General features: G+C 32.4%; 1 protein-coding gene across 4 annotated transcripts; it reads right to left on the bottom strand.

Moving 5' to 3' along the window:
* Positions 1–2028: 2028 nt before the first annotated feature.
* LOC120083698 (shugoshin-1) lies at positions 2029–16601 on the bottom strand. 4 transcript variants are annotated; one of them, XM_039039540.1, is made up of 9 exons: positions 16333–16601; positions 16117–16154; positions 5104–5212; positions 4971–4994; positions 4818–4886; positions 4086–4124; positions 3874–3976; positions 3166–3226; positions 2029–2539 (listed from the first exon to the last, which is right to left on the bottom strand). In XM_039039540.1, the coding sequence occupies exons 1-9, from the start codon at positions 16450–16452 to the stop codon at positions 2293–2295; spliced, it is 810 nt and encodes a 269-aa protein (XP_038895468.1). In that variant the 5' UTR covers positions 16453–16601; the 3' UTR covers positions 2029–2292. The 4 variants fall into 4 exon arrangements, with proteins under 4 accessions (XP_038895468.1, XP_038895466.1, XP_038895469.1 ...); XM_039039538.1 differs by having other exon boundaries at positions 3874–3982; XM_039039541.1 differs by lacking the exons at positions 16117–16154; positions 16333–16601 and adding an exon at positions 15513–16087 and having other exon boundaries at positions 3874–3982.
* Between the last annotated feature and the right edge of the window lie 921 nt (positions 16602–17522).

The following is a 17522-nucleotide window of genomic DNA, read 5'->3' on the forward strand; positions in this document are numbered from 1 at the left end:
GTTATTTCTATATTAAAAAAAACAATTTTGATTTGTTTTTTAGTCTATTTTTCTATTTTATGCTCATAAAGATGTTATTCGGTTGTTACATGGGTTAATCTTTCTTTATGTTGATGAAAAAATTCGGACAAGAAGATTTTCCTGACCTTTACATACCTTCAATAGCGAATTTATAATTTTGGGGAAGGAATACGACCCGTAAGACAAAAAGGAAATAACATCGGTATGGTGTCTGCCACAAAGCCTCTGATGCTTAAGTAAATATTTAGCAAATAGTCAGAGCAGCAAGCTAGAAGTAGGTAGAAGAACTTAGGTGATTATGACCCCCTATTTATAGTGAGGTGGAGCTAGGGTTCTGAATCTAGGAAGGATTGGGGAATGCGAAAGGGGTGCCCAAGGGGCCTTGGATCATGACCCATGAGAAGTGGGCCTTCAGAATGGAAAGAGGCTCACCTCGACCTCGGCTTCTCAAGTCGAGGAGGACAAGATGGGCCATTTGGTCCAATGCCTTTCCTTTCCCTAGTATCTTCCTCCCTCGACTCATTGGCCTGTTTCTTACATTCTTCTGACCCTGATGTGACTATCATTATTTCAATTTTACCCTTATTAGTCTGCCCTCCCGGGCTCATGATTTTTGGTTTAAAAGTGATCCATTTCTGAGCAAGGGTAACCACCTAGATCATCACAACATCGGAAAGGTCACTAGCTCGACCTTACGAAAAAGGGGCAAACTCGGACCATGAAAGGAAAGGGAGGTTCAGCACCCGTCAGCCAACATGCTATACTTTTATCATTTCATTTTGTTTTTGTAATCTAATAAATCTAGATTTGATTTCGTTATATTTATTTAATTCCATCAAATCTTTTTTTATTTATGCTATTTTGAATTATTAGATTATATTTTAAATCTCTTATTTACAAGAACTTTGAATATTTGAAATACTAGATTGCTCCCTTATTTATGGGAACTTTTAATGTTTGGATTGGGTTTTGCATTTAAGTACTGTGTAATTCCTCTAGTTATCAGGAAGAGTATATCTATGTACATTTTAAACTAATTATGGTGTATTTTAATTAAACATTTTAAGTTTAGACAATTTTGAGATAGAAATTGTGTTTAGACATCTTTTAAAAGTGCTTTTTAAAATTAGACCTTTGTCATGTCGTCTCAAATAAAACTATACTTTTTGAAAATGATTAAAGTGAAATTCTCAAGGTAATAAAAAAGGTTGTTTCAAATATAGGAAAATAAACCAAAATATTTATAAATATAGCAAAATTTTACTGTCTATCTGTGTTAGACTACGATAGACTAGGCTACTATATATGTCTATCATGGATTAATAGTCTATCGTGATCTTTTGCAGTTTATCGCAAATAGACTGTGAATATTTACTATTATTTATAAATATTTTAGCAGTTTTGTCATTTAAAATAAATTTCCTAATAAAAACATAAACTTAATTTTGATAAAAATTTCTACAATAAGAAATAAATAATTACAAATTGTAATGCATAGAGACTAAATTGTTATTTATTTATAAATTTTAGAATATAGTGATTAAATCGTTACCAACTAAAGTTTGAGAACTAAATTGTCTAACATTTTTTAAACCATATTTGGGATTGTAAGTATAACATATAGAAGACCTTGAGAAGAGTGTCAAAAATAATGCCAAAGATACTATATTGTAGAATATCAAATTAAGAAGTTCTCCTCTTTAATTTTTGTAATCTAAGTCTTATTTGTTTATTTATTTGTATTAAGATAACATTTTTTTCCCTTTTTTCTTGTAGGATATTGACTAATAAATGGTTTCATTTTACTCTACTTGTAGAAGACCTTGAGACTAACATGTAGAAGACCTTGAGAAGAATATAACTTGTATTTATTCTTATGTTTTGTTTTATATAACCTAAAAGTAAATTCCTTATCTAACCTCTATACAATTAGTAATTAAGTTAAACACCAACCGTCAAAGTGAGTTTAACTCAGTTATAATTATAATATGTACCTCCCTTCGATACTTCAACAATCAAGAGGGGTCTAAAAATAACAATTTTAAAAACTTATACATAGCTTCGATAATCATATATCAATATTTCGAACCATGCGCAAGTTCAAATCTCTTTCTCCACATTCATAACACAATATTCTAAAAATGATGTAATTACAAATACATACATGTAAGCAAATTTGCAACATAAATTACTTCCTCCCACATCCAATATGATATATAAACATCACAAACAACAAACCGTAGATATGTTATATTATACCAATCTCAATTCTCATTCTTGTCTTCTGATTTTAATATTGAGACGAGATTCTTTATAAGATTGAATCTCTTTAGCTGCTCTGCTAAATGGCCTTCCAACTGAAGTTCTTGGGGAGGATAATGAGCTACCATTGTTCTTCGTTTCTTTTTCTTCTTCTTCACTAGCAAGAAGTTTTATGTCTTCTATTTCAAATAACTTCTCTTCAAGGTCTCTCACTTGATATCTAAATCTACTAGAGTGTCTTCTTCTTACACAATGCCTGAAAATAGATAAACCAAATAACTAAGATCGACCCTGTATCTGTTTGATAATCATTTGGTTGTTTTCTCATCATTTCTTTACAAATGATCTTCATTTTTTTTAAAACATTTGAATTCTTAGGGAAATTCTTGAAACCAAAACATTTGAATTCTGTAGAGTGGTCGGGTACATCCTTGAACCGAAGGGTTGTGAGTTTGAGCTAAGTTTAAAACTTGCCTTGGATTTTAAAAAAATATAAAACAAAAAAGCTAAGACTCCATTTGGTAACCATTTGTTTTTTTTTTTAATTGAACATATTTCCTCCCAAATTCTTATGATGGTTTTCATTTTTCTTGAATAAGATTTGAATTTTTAACCAAATTCTAAAATCAAAAACAAGTTTTAAAAACTTTTTTTTTTAGATTTCAAAACTTGGTTTGGTTTTTTAGAACATTGATAGAAAGTACATAACTAAACAAGAAATCTAGAGGTGGAAAAGGTACTTGTATGCTTAATTTTCAAAAAACTAAAAGCCTAAAGCCAAAAGGTTATCAAATATGGCCTAAATGTTGTCAGACAGACACAAATTGGAAAGAATCATGAACAAATATTACTATATATATAAATGTGTGAATGACTAAGTACCTCTTGTTCTCAACTTTCTCTTTATCAACCACCGTCGAGTATGAAGTTGAAGGGCCCATAGCTGCATTGATTCAAGTGCCATTAGTTTTCAACCAGAACAATAAGCAAGATAAGAAGAAAAATAAACAAAGAAAGGAATAATAATAAGTATACTATCAATATCTCATCACTCTCATTGGGTTTGGGAGAGTAATATGATGGTTCTGAGGGCAAGCCAAAAAGGAGTTAGAAGTGTTTTAGAAAAGGAGTTGGAAAAGATTCATGGAGAAGCACTTTATCAAAAGCAATTTCAAAAGAGTAAAAACCCAAGATCAAATAATTTCTTCTGGAAAACTTTTTACTAAGACCTATTGGGTAACTATTTAATTTTTGGTTTTTAGTTTATGAAAATTAAGCGTATAACACTTATTCCACCTCTAAATGTCTTGTTTTACTATATAATTTCTACCAATGTTTTCAAAAAGAATAATTTAAAGATTCGTTTTTTTACTTTTAACATTTGCGTAAGAGTTCAACTATTTTTCTTAGAACGATGAAAACCATGGTAAGAAAGGAAACGATTACTAAACGTGCCTATAGTACTAATAATGAGAAGTACTAATTATAGGTCTCAAATGACACACCCTTTTGTTTTGTAAATTGACAGTAAAATGGAATGTTTTTTTTCTTCTTTTGATCATATCATGATATCATTTCATGAAAACCTACATTGGCTTCTAGTTCTTCCAGGAGGCTTTGTATTTCCATTGCAAGATTTGGTGTCAGTATTAACAATTGCGAGTGAAGGTTGCCCTGTTGGCTTCTCCCCTTCCTGAAGCTAGGAAAATAGGTGAAGTTATCTAAAATATTTGTGAGCAAAGTGTGAGGCATAAGCAGAATAATAAATCAGATAGCTGAAAAGAAGGAAATCACTATATTACCTGCCACTCAGAATTTCTATTGTTCATCTCTGCTTTACCCTGTCAGAATATATAGCCGTTGTTCATCAATGAGAATTGGTTCAGTATTTTTCATAAATTAGCTTATCAACTTTGATCTCTCCCCAAAGGCTAGTTGGTTCTTATCTATAAGAATGCATTGTGAGAACTTATTTATTTGGTTTCCAAGCTCTTCCTAGTTCATTATTTTCCACCTGGTTAAATAACAAATTTAGTCAACAAATTTGGATAATTATATCTGTTATGGGAAGATTTGGAATCAAGAAGAATTGGGCTCGAATGAAACAAAAGACAAAACTTCAGATTGAATATCCGACCCAAGGCTCAAATGGACCTTGGGCCAGGTGAACCATGAGCCAAGGCCCATGAGGAGTTACCCTTGGCCTCAGCCCGAGATAGGGCTGAGGGTGAAAACCTTTGGCTCCGAGAGTGAACAATCTGCACACCCATAGTCCAGATCTAAAGAGGAGAGGGAAAATCCTGTTAATTCTCATCCCTAAAATATTTACTACAGACTCTTACTGATTTAGGCATCAAAAGTGTTATGGCAAGTGCCGCACTGATTCTCCTAGTTTTGCATGTCACGTCTTCTCTGAATTAAAAATTTACTATTGCTGTCAGGTGCATTTTTTTTTATTCGGATTTTTGCATCAACAGTATCTATATAGTTATAAGTAAAATAAATGTCCCCTGCTAATAGTCTGCAGATAATACCTTTACATTCAAACACTTTGCTCTTAGCAAAGCCTCCTTGCATTCAATCTCATGCTCCAGTGATTTAATCTAGAACACATCAGAAACAAATTATTGAGCATCACATATAAATAAATGCACCAATAAATCAATTCAAGACATTTTGAAACTTACTCTCTTCCTCCCTAAATTGATTTCCTGCAAGAGGAAGAAAGTGTATGGTTATAATTAAAAGTACGGGAGGTGTCAGATGAACTTTCATCAGAGGAATAATTTGAAATGTTTCTGAAAATTTATACAATCTTACTGCTAAAAAGCGACTGTTTGATTGAGCAAGATGCCAATTCTGAAGCTGCAGTTTCTGAATGCTTGCCCTCAGATTTTGCAACTCAGCTTCACTCAGGTCAATTATTTTACTGTTGAAATGTTCAGGAAATTCTTTTTGAAGTTTCTGTTTTGATGGAAACTTGAAGCAGTAAAAGGAGAAGGTTGGTAGCAATATTTAGGCTAAACTAAGTTTAGTTTAAGCGCATAGTTTTTACTTAAAAGAAACATTAAAATTCTTAGTCAAAATAGTTACCACATGGGCCTAATTTTTCATCTTAGATTCTGTCGAAAAAATTAGCACAAAAACGAAGAGACCTTGGAAAAACAAACTTTTATCAAGAAAATACAAAGATGAACAGTTTTGAAAGATCTCTCACTATTCTCTATATTCTCTCAAGCACATTACTCACTGTTTCTTACTTGACTGACTTATGTTTCTTTTATAGGCATGAGATCCTTGAGGCCTAAGTAAAAAGATTTTTCTAGGCCTCTCTAGAATCTAAATATCCTTATCCATATCCATTTTAAATATAACACATGTATTTTTTTAGGGTCTAAATATCTAAAATAGGTTCTAATTATTTGAGTACAACCATTTTGGGATGGGGAATGTCCGACCTCTTGGATCGGAGCACATGCCCATACCATTGAGTTAAGCTTACTTTGACAAAATAGACTCTAATTAATGATAAGGATAAACTTCATGATTATTTCTTTATATAAGGATAAACTTCAACAAAATATGTAGAATAATTTATATCTAAGAAGGGACTAGAAAAACCGTTTTACTAGGGCACCAAGGATCTCATGTCTATAAATAGAAAGTGTATTTTCGTAAAGTGAAAGAGGGTGGGAAAGAGTCTGACTCCAGAAAGCTACCTTCTTATAATAAAAGTTCCTTTCTTCCCTTTTGTGCTACTTTCTTCAAGAACCAAGCTAGCATAACACTAAGCTATGGTGGAACTTCTGAAGATTATGTACAGTCTGAAGCTTGTTGTTTGGGACACAACTTACTCTTGAAGTGTATTTATTGTTACAAGATGATGGGAGACTTCAAGTTTTTAAAGACATAAAAAATCTAAACACACTCAAGACTACAAAACATGGTCTACTTCCATGAAGATAGCAATAAAGTCATGCCACCTGAAGATGCGACAACGACCTTGAAGAAATGGAAGATCAAGACCAGTGAGATGTCGGAGCACATCAAGGGAGCAAAGACACCTAAAGTTGCATAGGTTTGCCTCACTTTTCTTGAGGAGAAATGATGTGAGATTTATTAAATTTACTAGAAATGCACTTCAAAAAGGTACAAAGCTGTTTGCCATGACATCTTTGAATTAGATCCAACTGCTACTAATTCAAAACTCAGGAATGGGGAGACTTATAATTCATAGAAGCTTTATTACTCCTATTAAAGCTAGAAAATTTGTTTGGAGGCCAAGAAAAATTGGCTAAGTAAATGTAGGGAGTCACATTAAAGAGCATTGATGAAGGTCATCATGTAGCCCACGCCACTGAGTTTGAATATTATTTGAATATCTGACGAGATCAAATATGTCAAGAGTGTACTGGCTTCGATGGTTACTTTGCCACTTAAATAGTGGTTCTTCATTATCACTCTTTAATGTGACCTTCGACACTTGCTTAGCCAATACTTAACCAAGGAAATCTTGCAAGTCAATATGAAAAGCTTTTTTTTTTTTTTTTTTTAATTTCCAATTCAGTATTCTTGGGCTTCCTTTTTCTATATTCGTTACAATCCTACTTGGACTTTCTGAAAGTTTTGGGTTATCTCTAGTACCCTAACACACTAGAACATGTGAAAATCCTTCTGATAAAAAATTAGTCGTACTGTTCTTTGCAGCTCTTCTAACATATTCTGCACTTAAATTAAATGATAGCGTACACCCCCCCCATGGAAAATTAAGCAACATTTCTTCATCTATCATTTTAAGGTGTTTCCAATCTACTTTATTGTGTAATAGATAAACATTCTAAAATTAGAAAATTTGGTAATTTGACCGTGGGTTGGTCATCACGGACTCCTATACCAAAGGTTGCTATAATTTTTGTATCGTCTATTTCTTGAAAATGGTTAAAAATGCATTCCTCAAGACCATTGGGCTCTTATTGGATATTTGTTGTTGTGGATTGTGAGAATGCTTGACGATTTAATCCAGTGATTATGTAGAAAATCTTTCGACCTAAGTTTTACAATATGACCCCCTAATTGAAAACCAAAGTATTAACAATGTTTTTATCAGACAAACTCCTAATTTCTCCTAGACACATTTTTATTTGGAAATCTAGAAATAATTTCTGAACAATTGTGTCTAAAACCTCTAGTTTTGCATAGTAATGAACCTTGGTACCAAGGCTCAAAACGTTATCCCATGATAATCAGTCAAGTTTATTAAAGTGTATGAATAGAATAAGCGGGTGTCTCATAGCAACTAACTTACATTATATACCAAGTGTATCACCAATACATCTAATACATTATAATTATAAAGTATATCAACAATGTAATTGTCCAAGTGTATCAACATTATAAACCAGTGTATGACTACGATAAAGTATATCAACAATATAATTATCTAAATATATCAACAGTATAAAACAATGTATGGTTATGAAGTACATCTATAGTATAATTATCCAAGTATATCAACGGTATAAACTAGTGCATTATTATAAAGTATGTAACAGCATAAACGATTGCATCATTATCAAGTATATCAACAATGTATCAATCAAGTATTTCAGCAATATAAATGAGTCCTAGGAATTGACATTTTTCACCCTCTTCGAGGTTGGGTTTTTTTTTCCCTAAAATTTGGACACTTTTTGAAAAATTTGTTTTTTTCACATAAAATCGACGTAAGCATTGAAAACTTAAAACTTAAAATGTACTCTCACGACTTCATTAAATTCATCCTACTTAATTCAACAACCAAATTCTCAACAAATTAACCGTTTTACCCAAATTAATTGTTTTACAACACACCTAACAACAATCCCACTACCCACAACAAAAAATTTATCAACATTATTGTTATTTAGAAAAAGTTATCTTCACCAAATTATCCCCACAACCCAAAGTTTCTTTTCTCAAAACTTGTACACTACAAAATTGTGATTTGTCAATACACAAGGTATGTATTTCATTTTGTATTAGTTCAATCATTTCTTTCATGTTTAATTCATTCACTTGTTTTTGTTTCGAATTAGCAATGCTTGCTTGTTTTAATTCATTTCTTTTCTTTCATTTCACTTGTTTTTGTTTCGAGTTAGCAATGTTTGCTTGTTTAAATTCATTTCTTTTCTTTCATTTCACTTGTTTTTGTTTCGAATTAGCAATGCTTGCTTGTTTAAATTCATTTCTTTTTTTTCATTTCACTTGTTTTTGTTTCGAACTAGCAATGCTTGCTTGGTCATCATTTCTTTTTTCTAATGTGTAATTACATCCCTCAGTATGATGCCAAAATACTTATGCAATCTTTTTGACTTGGTAACTCTTATGTGGACCATATTTGGCCCGATCTTGTGCTGGTCTAGTATCGATTGGGCTCAAAAGATTGCTGGTTGGTATCGAGCCACGTATGTGTTGGCTCAGTTGTTACCTAGTCGAGTCTTAACTGGGTGGAAACAATTTTTTTGGTACCGATAGAGGTAGGGGTGACCTAGGTGGCGCTCTAGCTAGGTTTGAACCTGGTATAAAGGGCTAGGGGTTTGCCTAGTACCAGAGAAGGTATGGATGGCTTGGGTCTTGCCTTGGTTGTGTATGGATTGGGTGTGGGTTTAGACATTGGCCTGGTACCAGAGGAGGTAAAGGTGACTCAGTCTTGCCTTGACCGGGTCTGGACTAGGTGCAAGAGATTAGGGTTGGGACGTTAGCCTGGTATCGAGAGGTAGAGATTAGAGGTGACCCACATCTTGCCCTGGTCGGGTTTGGTACCAGAGGTTTTCGATTGGGTATTGACCAGGTTCAAGGTAAGGCTATTGGATTTTGGCTCGGCATAGACCTTGGTCGGGTATTAATTGGGTGTAGAGAGATGTACGGGTACTGGCTTTGGACCTGGTGCTTGTCTTGGCCAGGTATGGGACTGGGTACAGATAGAAGTAGGGTTTCCATTTTTCGGTCCGATCTCAATCTTGCCTGGGTATTCATCGGGTTCTATTTTAGTTATTCCTCACGTTTGGATTTGTTTTGGTGGTGTTTGGAATGGAAGGGAAAAAGATTACGATGAAGAGTTGGGGGGGTTTGTCATAGAGATTGGAATTATGTACAATGAATTCTTGATTGAAGTGTATAGGATAAACAATATAAATTCAGTTGAGAATCTTGTTATAAGATGAAGATCTAAAGAGCATTTATTATATCCAACAAACATTATTCAAAATGATGAAGATCTTAACGCATGATGAAGATCTTTAGAAAGGAACATACCACTTCAATTGAGGTCTAAAGAGCATTTATTATTCAAAATGATGAAGATCTTCACAAATGGATGCTTCCAAAGTGTTTAAGCAATCAAGAATTTCCATCCAAACAATTCATATATCCAATGAACTAAATAACTCTCATCAACATCTAGGCCCGTCCTTTAAGACGGAACAAGATATTCATGGTGATGCAACTATCGAAGGAAATAACACTTATGGTGATGCACATCATGCAGAAGAACAACCTGTACTTAACTATGAAGATTCATCTCATGTTACATATGCAACATGTCATAACTTGGCACATCCATCCAGTAGCACAGTCATCATGCTAAATCAATTTATTCTTCTGAAGATGTAGAAGTTGGTGACATATTGAAGAATGCAAATGAAGACTATAAACCGTTAAATTGAAAAGTTGTGAAATACTTAAGATTTCTATGTACGACAATATCTATACGTGTAAAAATGAAATCTTGAGTAATGCTTATAGACAAGTATCTAATTAGGTTCTCAGACATTTGATAAAGTCAAAGTTTGAAGACGTTAATCGTTCATATAGACCTAAAGATATTGTGAAAAAAAAGAGGAGTTTGGTGTTAGTTTAAGTTATGATAAGGTCGGAGGGCAAGGGTGAAGCCCTAAAGTATTTCACAAAATGTTACAAATTGGTACCCAGATTTGGTGAAGTCCTAAAAATTGAAAATCCTATTGCAGGAAGATAAGTATTTCAAGCATGTTCCCATGGCTTTAGGCTTGAGATTTTTTAATTGCATTCACCCCATTTTAATTATGGAGGAACACATTTAAGGGTAAGTACAGTGGTAAACTCATACATTACAATCAAGTAAATATTTTTTCATTGCTTTCATAGCCTGCAATTGCTTACCAACTTCTTTAATGAGAACTTCTTCTTCATACTCTTCTTCTTCTTCCTCTTCCTCCTTTGTTCATCCTTGTCAGCATCAACATCATCATTGAATGTGTTGATGATGTAGGACAGGTGGTGTCGATGGTAATAGCGGTGCTTTTGGTGGCAACACAATGCAATCATTATAAAAACGTTAGAAAGGAGAAACATTAAGCATCAAACACCTTATCCCTAATCACAACATATGAAGGAGAGTGCGAGCAAGACCAACAAACAAAATATGTGGTACGACATTGTTGTTCAATCGGTTGGTGACACGTCTAGTTAAGGATGACATAGTTTCATATGCCTATACCTACATAAAATATAATAAAATATATTTCTTAGATAATTAATAATGTAACGAGGGTAACAACAACTAAACTAACATGGAAAGTGTGTGGGAAGCCATATAGACTATATGTTTCCTATTTCCCATCATTACTCTCCTTGTACTTGTCTACTTTATCTTGCAGACCCTTCTTGAACCATTTTATTGTCATGTCAAATATATATCTATCCCAATCTTGGTTACAAAATGCCTCTCAATCATCAATTTAACCAAGGAAATTATAACTCCAAGGAAATTATAACTTAGGCTTGATTTTATCTCCCTCCCCATTAGTCCAAACTCAATAAAATAAAACTGGAAAGTCTTGACTGCATCATTGTCATTCTCAAACTCTAGTGATGGATATAGGACATCCAGTTCGTATTCCTTCATATCCTCAACATCATTCAAATATTTCCTCCTTAATCTAACATGAGTTATATTGCTATCTACCCCCATCTAGTCGGTTGAACTCTCTCCAACCAAATGACATTTTCGTGTCAACCAAGTTAAAATTAGTCATATCTCTCATCGCCTCATTAACCTCTCTAAGTAATATATAATGTATTAAGGGTCCATTAAATATTATATTTGAATATGATTCTTATAGAGGTTAACATATTTTTAATGGACCCTACACTATATATTACTTAGAGAGGTAAACGAGACGATGAGAGGTACGATTAGTTTTAACGAACACGAAGGTGTCATTTGGTCAGAGAGATCTCGACCTAGTAATGGGATTGAAACACCAGACTAGATGGGTAGATAGTATAGTGATAACACCCATATAAGATTGAGGAGGAAATACTTGAATGATATTGAGGGTATGAACGGATACGACCTGGATGAGTGGTCACTAGAGTTTGAGAATGACGAGGATGCCATCAAGACTTTTCTGTTTATTTTATTGAATTTGGACTGGTGGGGAAGGAGAGAAAATCAGGCATGAAGTATAATTTTCGTGGTTACGTTGATGATTGGGAGACGTTTTTGTAACTAAGATTGGGATAAATATATATTTGACATGGTAATAAAACAACTCAAGAAGGGTCTGCAACATAAAGTAGACACTTACAAGAAGAGTAATGACGGGAAACAGAAAATATATAGTATATATGGTTTCCCACATGCTTTCCAGGTTGTAATAACTAGTTTCAGTTACTGTGACCCTCATTGCATTATCATTTATCTAACAAAATATATTTTATTATATTTTACGTAGTTATAAGCATATGAAATTGTGTCGTCCTTAACTGGATGTATTGCCAACCGGTTGAATGACAATCACTCTTCTTCCTATACTGTGATCAAGGATGAGGTGTTTGGTGTTGAAGCGGTATGTTCCTTTCTAACGATTTTATAATGATTGCAATACATTGTTATTTATGAACAATATTCTGTTGTAGGCGATTATCACATCAGAACTTGTGGCAACCGAGCAGGAGATGGCGTTCTTGGATCGTGTTATGTTGCCACCAAAAGCACTATTATTACCATCGACACCCCTATTTTACCACTAACACCACCACATGTCCCACATATTAATGGCGAGCCTCTGATGATTCACGCTCATGATGATGTTGATGCAGATGAAGACGGACAAAGGAGGAAAAAGAGGAAGAAAAAAGAGTACGAAGAAGAAGTTTATGAAACTCATTATAGAAGTTGGTAAGCAAGTTTAGACCCTTGATCAACATGTGGCGGGCCTCAAGAAGGACATCAAAGCAATGAAAAATATTTATGCTAATTGTCTAAGTAAATGTGTACATATGGGTCGGGTCAGGTTGTGGCATTTTTTTTGGATCAACTCGAAAGTTTGGGTTGGCCAAGTTGGCAACCCAAATGACCCAAACATTATCTCCAATCCATGGGTTGCGTTGTTGGGTTATTATTTGTTTTCTTCTTAATTTAAAATACTTAAATTTAACTATAATATATATTTAATAATTAAAATCTCATAAAACTAAATTCTTACATACCAACTATCTATACTATTTATTATAAACTTTTATACAAAAGCAAACATTCTTAAAAGAAAAACATAAAGAATTCACAAATTCATCAATTCTAAATGAACTATATTTTTTTATTAATATATATGTAATTTTGCTTGGGTTGAGTCAACCCATTTTTTTTTTTTAATTCAACCCTAGACCCAAACCAATCCAAGAAAAATAGAAAAATTTCAACCCAACCTGAAAACAAAACTAACCCAACCTTATAGTTTAAATTAGGTAGTCTGGGTTATTTGAGTTATCGAGTCATTTAAACACCCTTATGTCTAAGGTATGAGTTTAATAATGTACTGACCCCTTAAATTTGTTTCATCCATAACTAAAACGGGGTGAATGCAATCCAAAACCCCCTAATGGAAGCACCCAAAGCCATAAAGACATGCTTGAAATACTTATCTTCTTGCAGTCCATATGTAAAGACTGAACCAGAAATTTCAATTTTTAGGGCTTCACCAAATCTACGCAACATAAATGACCCCTTAACTAAAGCTAATGCTTATTCCCTTGCTCTCCCCATGCCTTGTCATAACTTAAACTAACACCAAACTCCTGTTTTATGTCTTCTTTTGGCTATATGAACGACTAACGTCTTCAAACTTTGACTTTATTAAATGTCTGAGAATCCAACTAGAAGCTTGCCTATGATCATTAATCAGGATTTCATTTTTACATGTATGGATATTATTATACTTAGAAATCTTAAATATTTCACAAATTTTCAATTTAACAACTCTCAGTTTCCATTTGTATTTTTCAACAATACATCTAACTTGGTGTAGCTTTATGTTCGACTTCTTCACCATAAATTGAAAGTTACCTCTAATTGCTAATGTAGATGATTGCATCTTTAAATCTAGACTAACTTGGCATGATGATTATGCTACTGGATAGATGTGACAAGTTACAACATGTTGCATATGGAACATGAGATGAACATCCATAGTTCAGTACAGGTTCTTCTTCTACATGATGTGTATCACCCATTAGTGTTATTTCCATTAACAATTGCATCTACTACCTCTCTACCATCACATGTCTCCCTTCAAAATCAATCATTGAAATATTGAGTTTGAGATATGGTCTACATCATCCTCCAAGTTATGCGTCTCAAAATTAGTAAGCAATAAAAATTAAGTGATGGGTTAAGACCAAAATATGTGGGGGACAATGGAATATCCTACTTCGTCTTGTAAGGGACTGACTTAAATGTTGATGGAATTTATTTAGTTTTTCAGATAATAGATGAAATCCTTGATTAATCGAACACTTCAGAAGCTTGGATATGTAAAAAGGTAGCCAAGACCTCTTCTCATATCAGAAATGTGTGAAATTTTCATCATTTCGAACAATAAATGTAGGAGTTTTGGACCTCAATTAAAGTATACATCTTATAACAAGATTATACTAAATTGAATTTATACCGCTAGAATAAACCTCAATCAGGAATTCATTGCACGATACCAAGATATCTACCCAATCTTCTTGACTTGATGACCTCGTATGAAGCCCGATTGGGTGTCTTAAAAAAAGATTATTTTTTAAATATGTTTTTGTTAACTATTTTGTTGGCAATTATTATAAAAGACATTAATAATTACCAATAAAGAAGTAATTACACATTAGAGAAAAGAAACGATAAACAAGTGAGCATAGCTAATTCGAAACCAAGACAAGCAAATGAATTCTAACATGAAAGAAATGGTCGAACAATTCAATACATAACCTTTTACATAGTGTATTGACAAATCACAATTTTGTGGAGTACAAATTTTGAGAAGAGAAAATTTGAGTTGTGGAGATAATTTGGTGATTTTTTTTTTTTTTTTTTTAATTGTGGCTAATAGGATTGTTATTAGTTGTGGGTTGTAAAACACTTAATTTGATGGGTAAAAATAATTAATTTGCTGAGAATTTGGTTGTTGAATTAATTATGATGAATTTAATAAAGTGTGAATTTAATAAAGTGGTGAGGGTACAGGAGTAATTGCATATTAAAAGTTTTCAATGCTTATATCACTTTCATCATTAAAAGGTCCAAAAAAACAAGCTTTTCGAAAAGAGTCCAATTTTTATTTTATTTTTTTAAAAAGGAAAAAAACTTTCAAGAGGGTAAAAAATGTGAATTTTCTCATTATTATCAAGTTTATCAATAATATATCAGTGTATCGACAGTATAAAGAAATGCATCATTATCAATTTTATCAACGATATATCATATCGACAAGTTTATCAACAATATAAGTATATCATTATTAAGTGTATCATTATAAAGTATATCAAGAATATCAATCAAGAGCATCATTATCAAATGTATAAAGCATATAAAACATATCGGTCAAGGTCAAGTGTATCAAGTGTTGGAAAATATTGTATTATTCTTCTTTTTTTTTTTCTTTTTGAAATTTCTCCTTTTTCAAAGTTCTACTTTCTTTTTGTCATTCTCAAATCCATAAGTTTTTTCCTATTTCGGTTTTTTACTCGACGTGAAAACAAGAGATTAGGGTCAACCGTTAAAACGAAAAAAAAAAAAAGTAATAGACAAGAAATAGAAAATTTAGAAAATCAAACAAAGTGAAACAGTGACAAAAACACAAGTAATGAATAAGGATTAACAAAGATATACTATCAGTAACAAATGCATGTGAATGTATAGAAGTATGATGGAGAAAAAGATAAAATACCTTGCCATTTTGTCGAAACGGTAGAGAAGTTGGGAAGAAGTCGAAATGAAATGGTCAAAAAGTTTGGACATTGTATCGATGGAGATGCAAAAGTAGAGATGGAGAAGTGTATCAATGAAGAGGAAAGGGTGGAAAGTGTGAGAAGAAAAGATGAAACGAAATAGTGATAAATTTCACAGGCATTTGCTACATTTTACATCGGTATATGTGGGTTAGGCTTTTTTTTTGCCATTTTTGCAAACAGCAAATATCTAGGCTTCAAATCTAATTATTGTAATGTGTTTTGCCCTTTTTGCTAGCAGCTCTTTAATAGAGTGTAACTAACAATTACCTAAATTGAAGGGCAGACAGTCTAAACATGTGAATGTACTAATAAATTAGCACACTTCAATCGAACACTCTAGGAAGGAAAATTAAAGAAGTTTGTAAAAAACAGACTAAGGATGAAACTTCAAAGATTTCAAAGATCAAATTTAAAATTTAACCCAATTTTCAATATCCTCTTGGAATCTATGAAATTCAAAGCTTGTGATATGGGTGATATAAAGAAAATTCATTCAAGACTACAAAATATGAAACAGAATATCAAAATCTAGAAGGATACTTCCTCTCCATGATAAGTTTCATAAGAGCCATATTTTCCTGTTCAACAAATTAAAATCAAACCCAACAAAAATCTCAGATGTTTGGATTGATTTTCTAGTGTTTAAATAAGTGTTTCTAAGTGAAAAAAAGAATATCAATCCAAACCGACCCTAAAGAAACAAGGAAAAAGAAGTAGAAATCTGAAAGAGGAAGCAAGAGGAGACGAGATATTCACCTTCACTAGCTGATCGATAACGCCATTGTCATCTTCCATGTGAGCTCTCATTGTTTTCGAATTCGTAATATCTGCAAGTTTGTTTCTCATTCTGCTTCCAATCGACGATGTCTTCGCCATTCCAAATCAAGGAATTGTAGCCAACAAATTGGGGATTTTCTAGAGTTTATGATGAAAGAAATTTGTGGGTTTTATTGATGAGAAAACAGAGGAATTTAAAGAGCTATGAAAAAGCCATAAATACAGAGAAACAAAGTTCCAAGGGAATAAAGGAAAAAGAAGATGAGATAAAGAGTGTAAACCAAAGATGAACCAGAAGAAGAAGGGAGGTTCGGGAGAACAACGGCTTTCCGAAGCAAAAAGTTAAAGACGCCTAATTTTGAACTTCTCCGAACCTAGCTCTCCGAACCAATATTTAAATATTTGAACGTTAGCTTCATAATCCTTTTTCTTAATTTCAGGATTTTTATATTTCTTTCTTTCTTTCTTTCTAAGATGCTTTTCTTTTATCTTAACTCTCTATATACTTTTTAGAAAAATACATTTTCCATCCTAAGGTTTTGAGTCTAATTTTTTTTTTGTCTTTAGTTTCAAAATGTTACACATTTAATCCTTACGTTTTGAGTTTGGTTTTATTTTAATCTATAGACTTTAAAATAGGAAAATTTTCATATATAAAAAAAATCAAATTATTTACAAAAATATCAAAAGAAGAAAAAATACTAATAGACTTCTATCGGCATCTACTAGTGATAGATTTATTTAATTTCTATCATTGATACACAGGTAGACTTCTATTAACCTCTATCAAATAAGATTAAAGTTTTGCTATTTTGTATAAATAGTTTTTCATATTTTTCTATTTTTAAAAATCGCATTTAAAATATTTATAATTTTACAATGTAGTACATAGGTTTCTAAGATTATACTTTGAAGTTTAATGTTTAACTAAATACTTTTTTTCCGTATTTAGAGTTAGTGTTTGTTAATTAATTTCAAATAATTAAAATAAGTTTAAGTAATTAAGTTTCACTATTTCTTATCACTATTAAAATTGAATTTAAAATCAGTTGACTTCATAATTATTTTAAATTAATTAATAAACATTGATGTCAATGAAGAAAAGTGAGTATTAATGAAAATCAAGGTTAAAATTGTAAAATCTTAAAATATATGGACAAAATTGAAAC

This window comes from Benincasa hispida, chromosome 8 (assembly GCF_009727055.1).
Source record: "Benincasa hispida cultivar B227 chromosome 8, ASM972705v1, whole genome shotgun sequence".
Classification (NCBI taxonomy): Eukaryota; Viridiplantae; Streptophyta; class Magnoliopsida; order Cucurbitales; family Cucurbitaceae; genus Benincasa; species Benincasa hispida.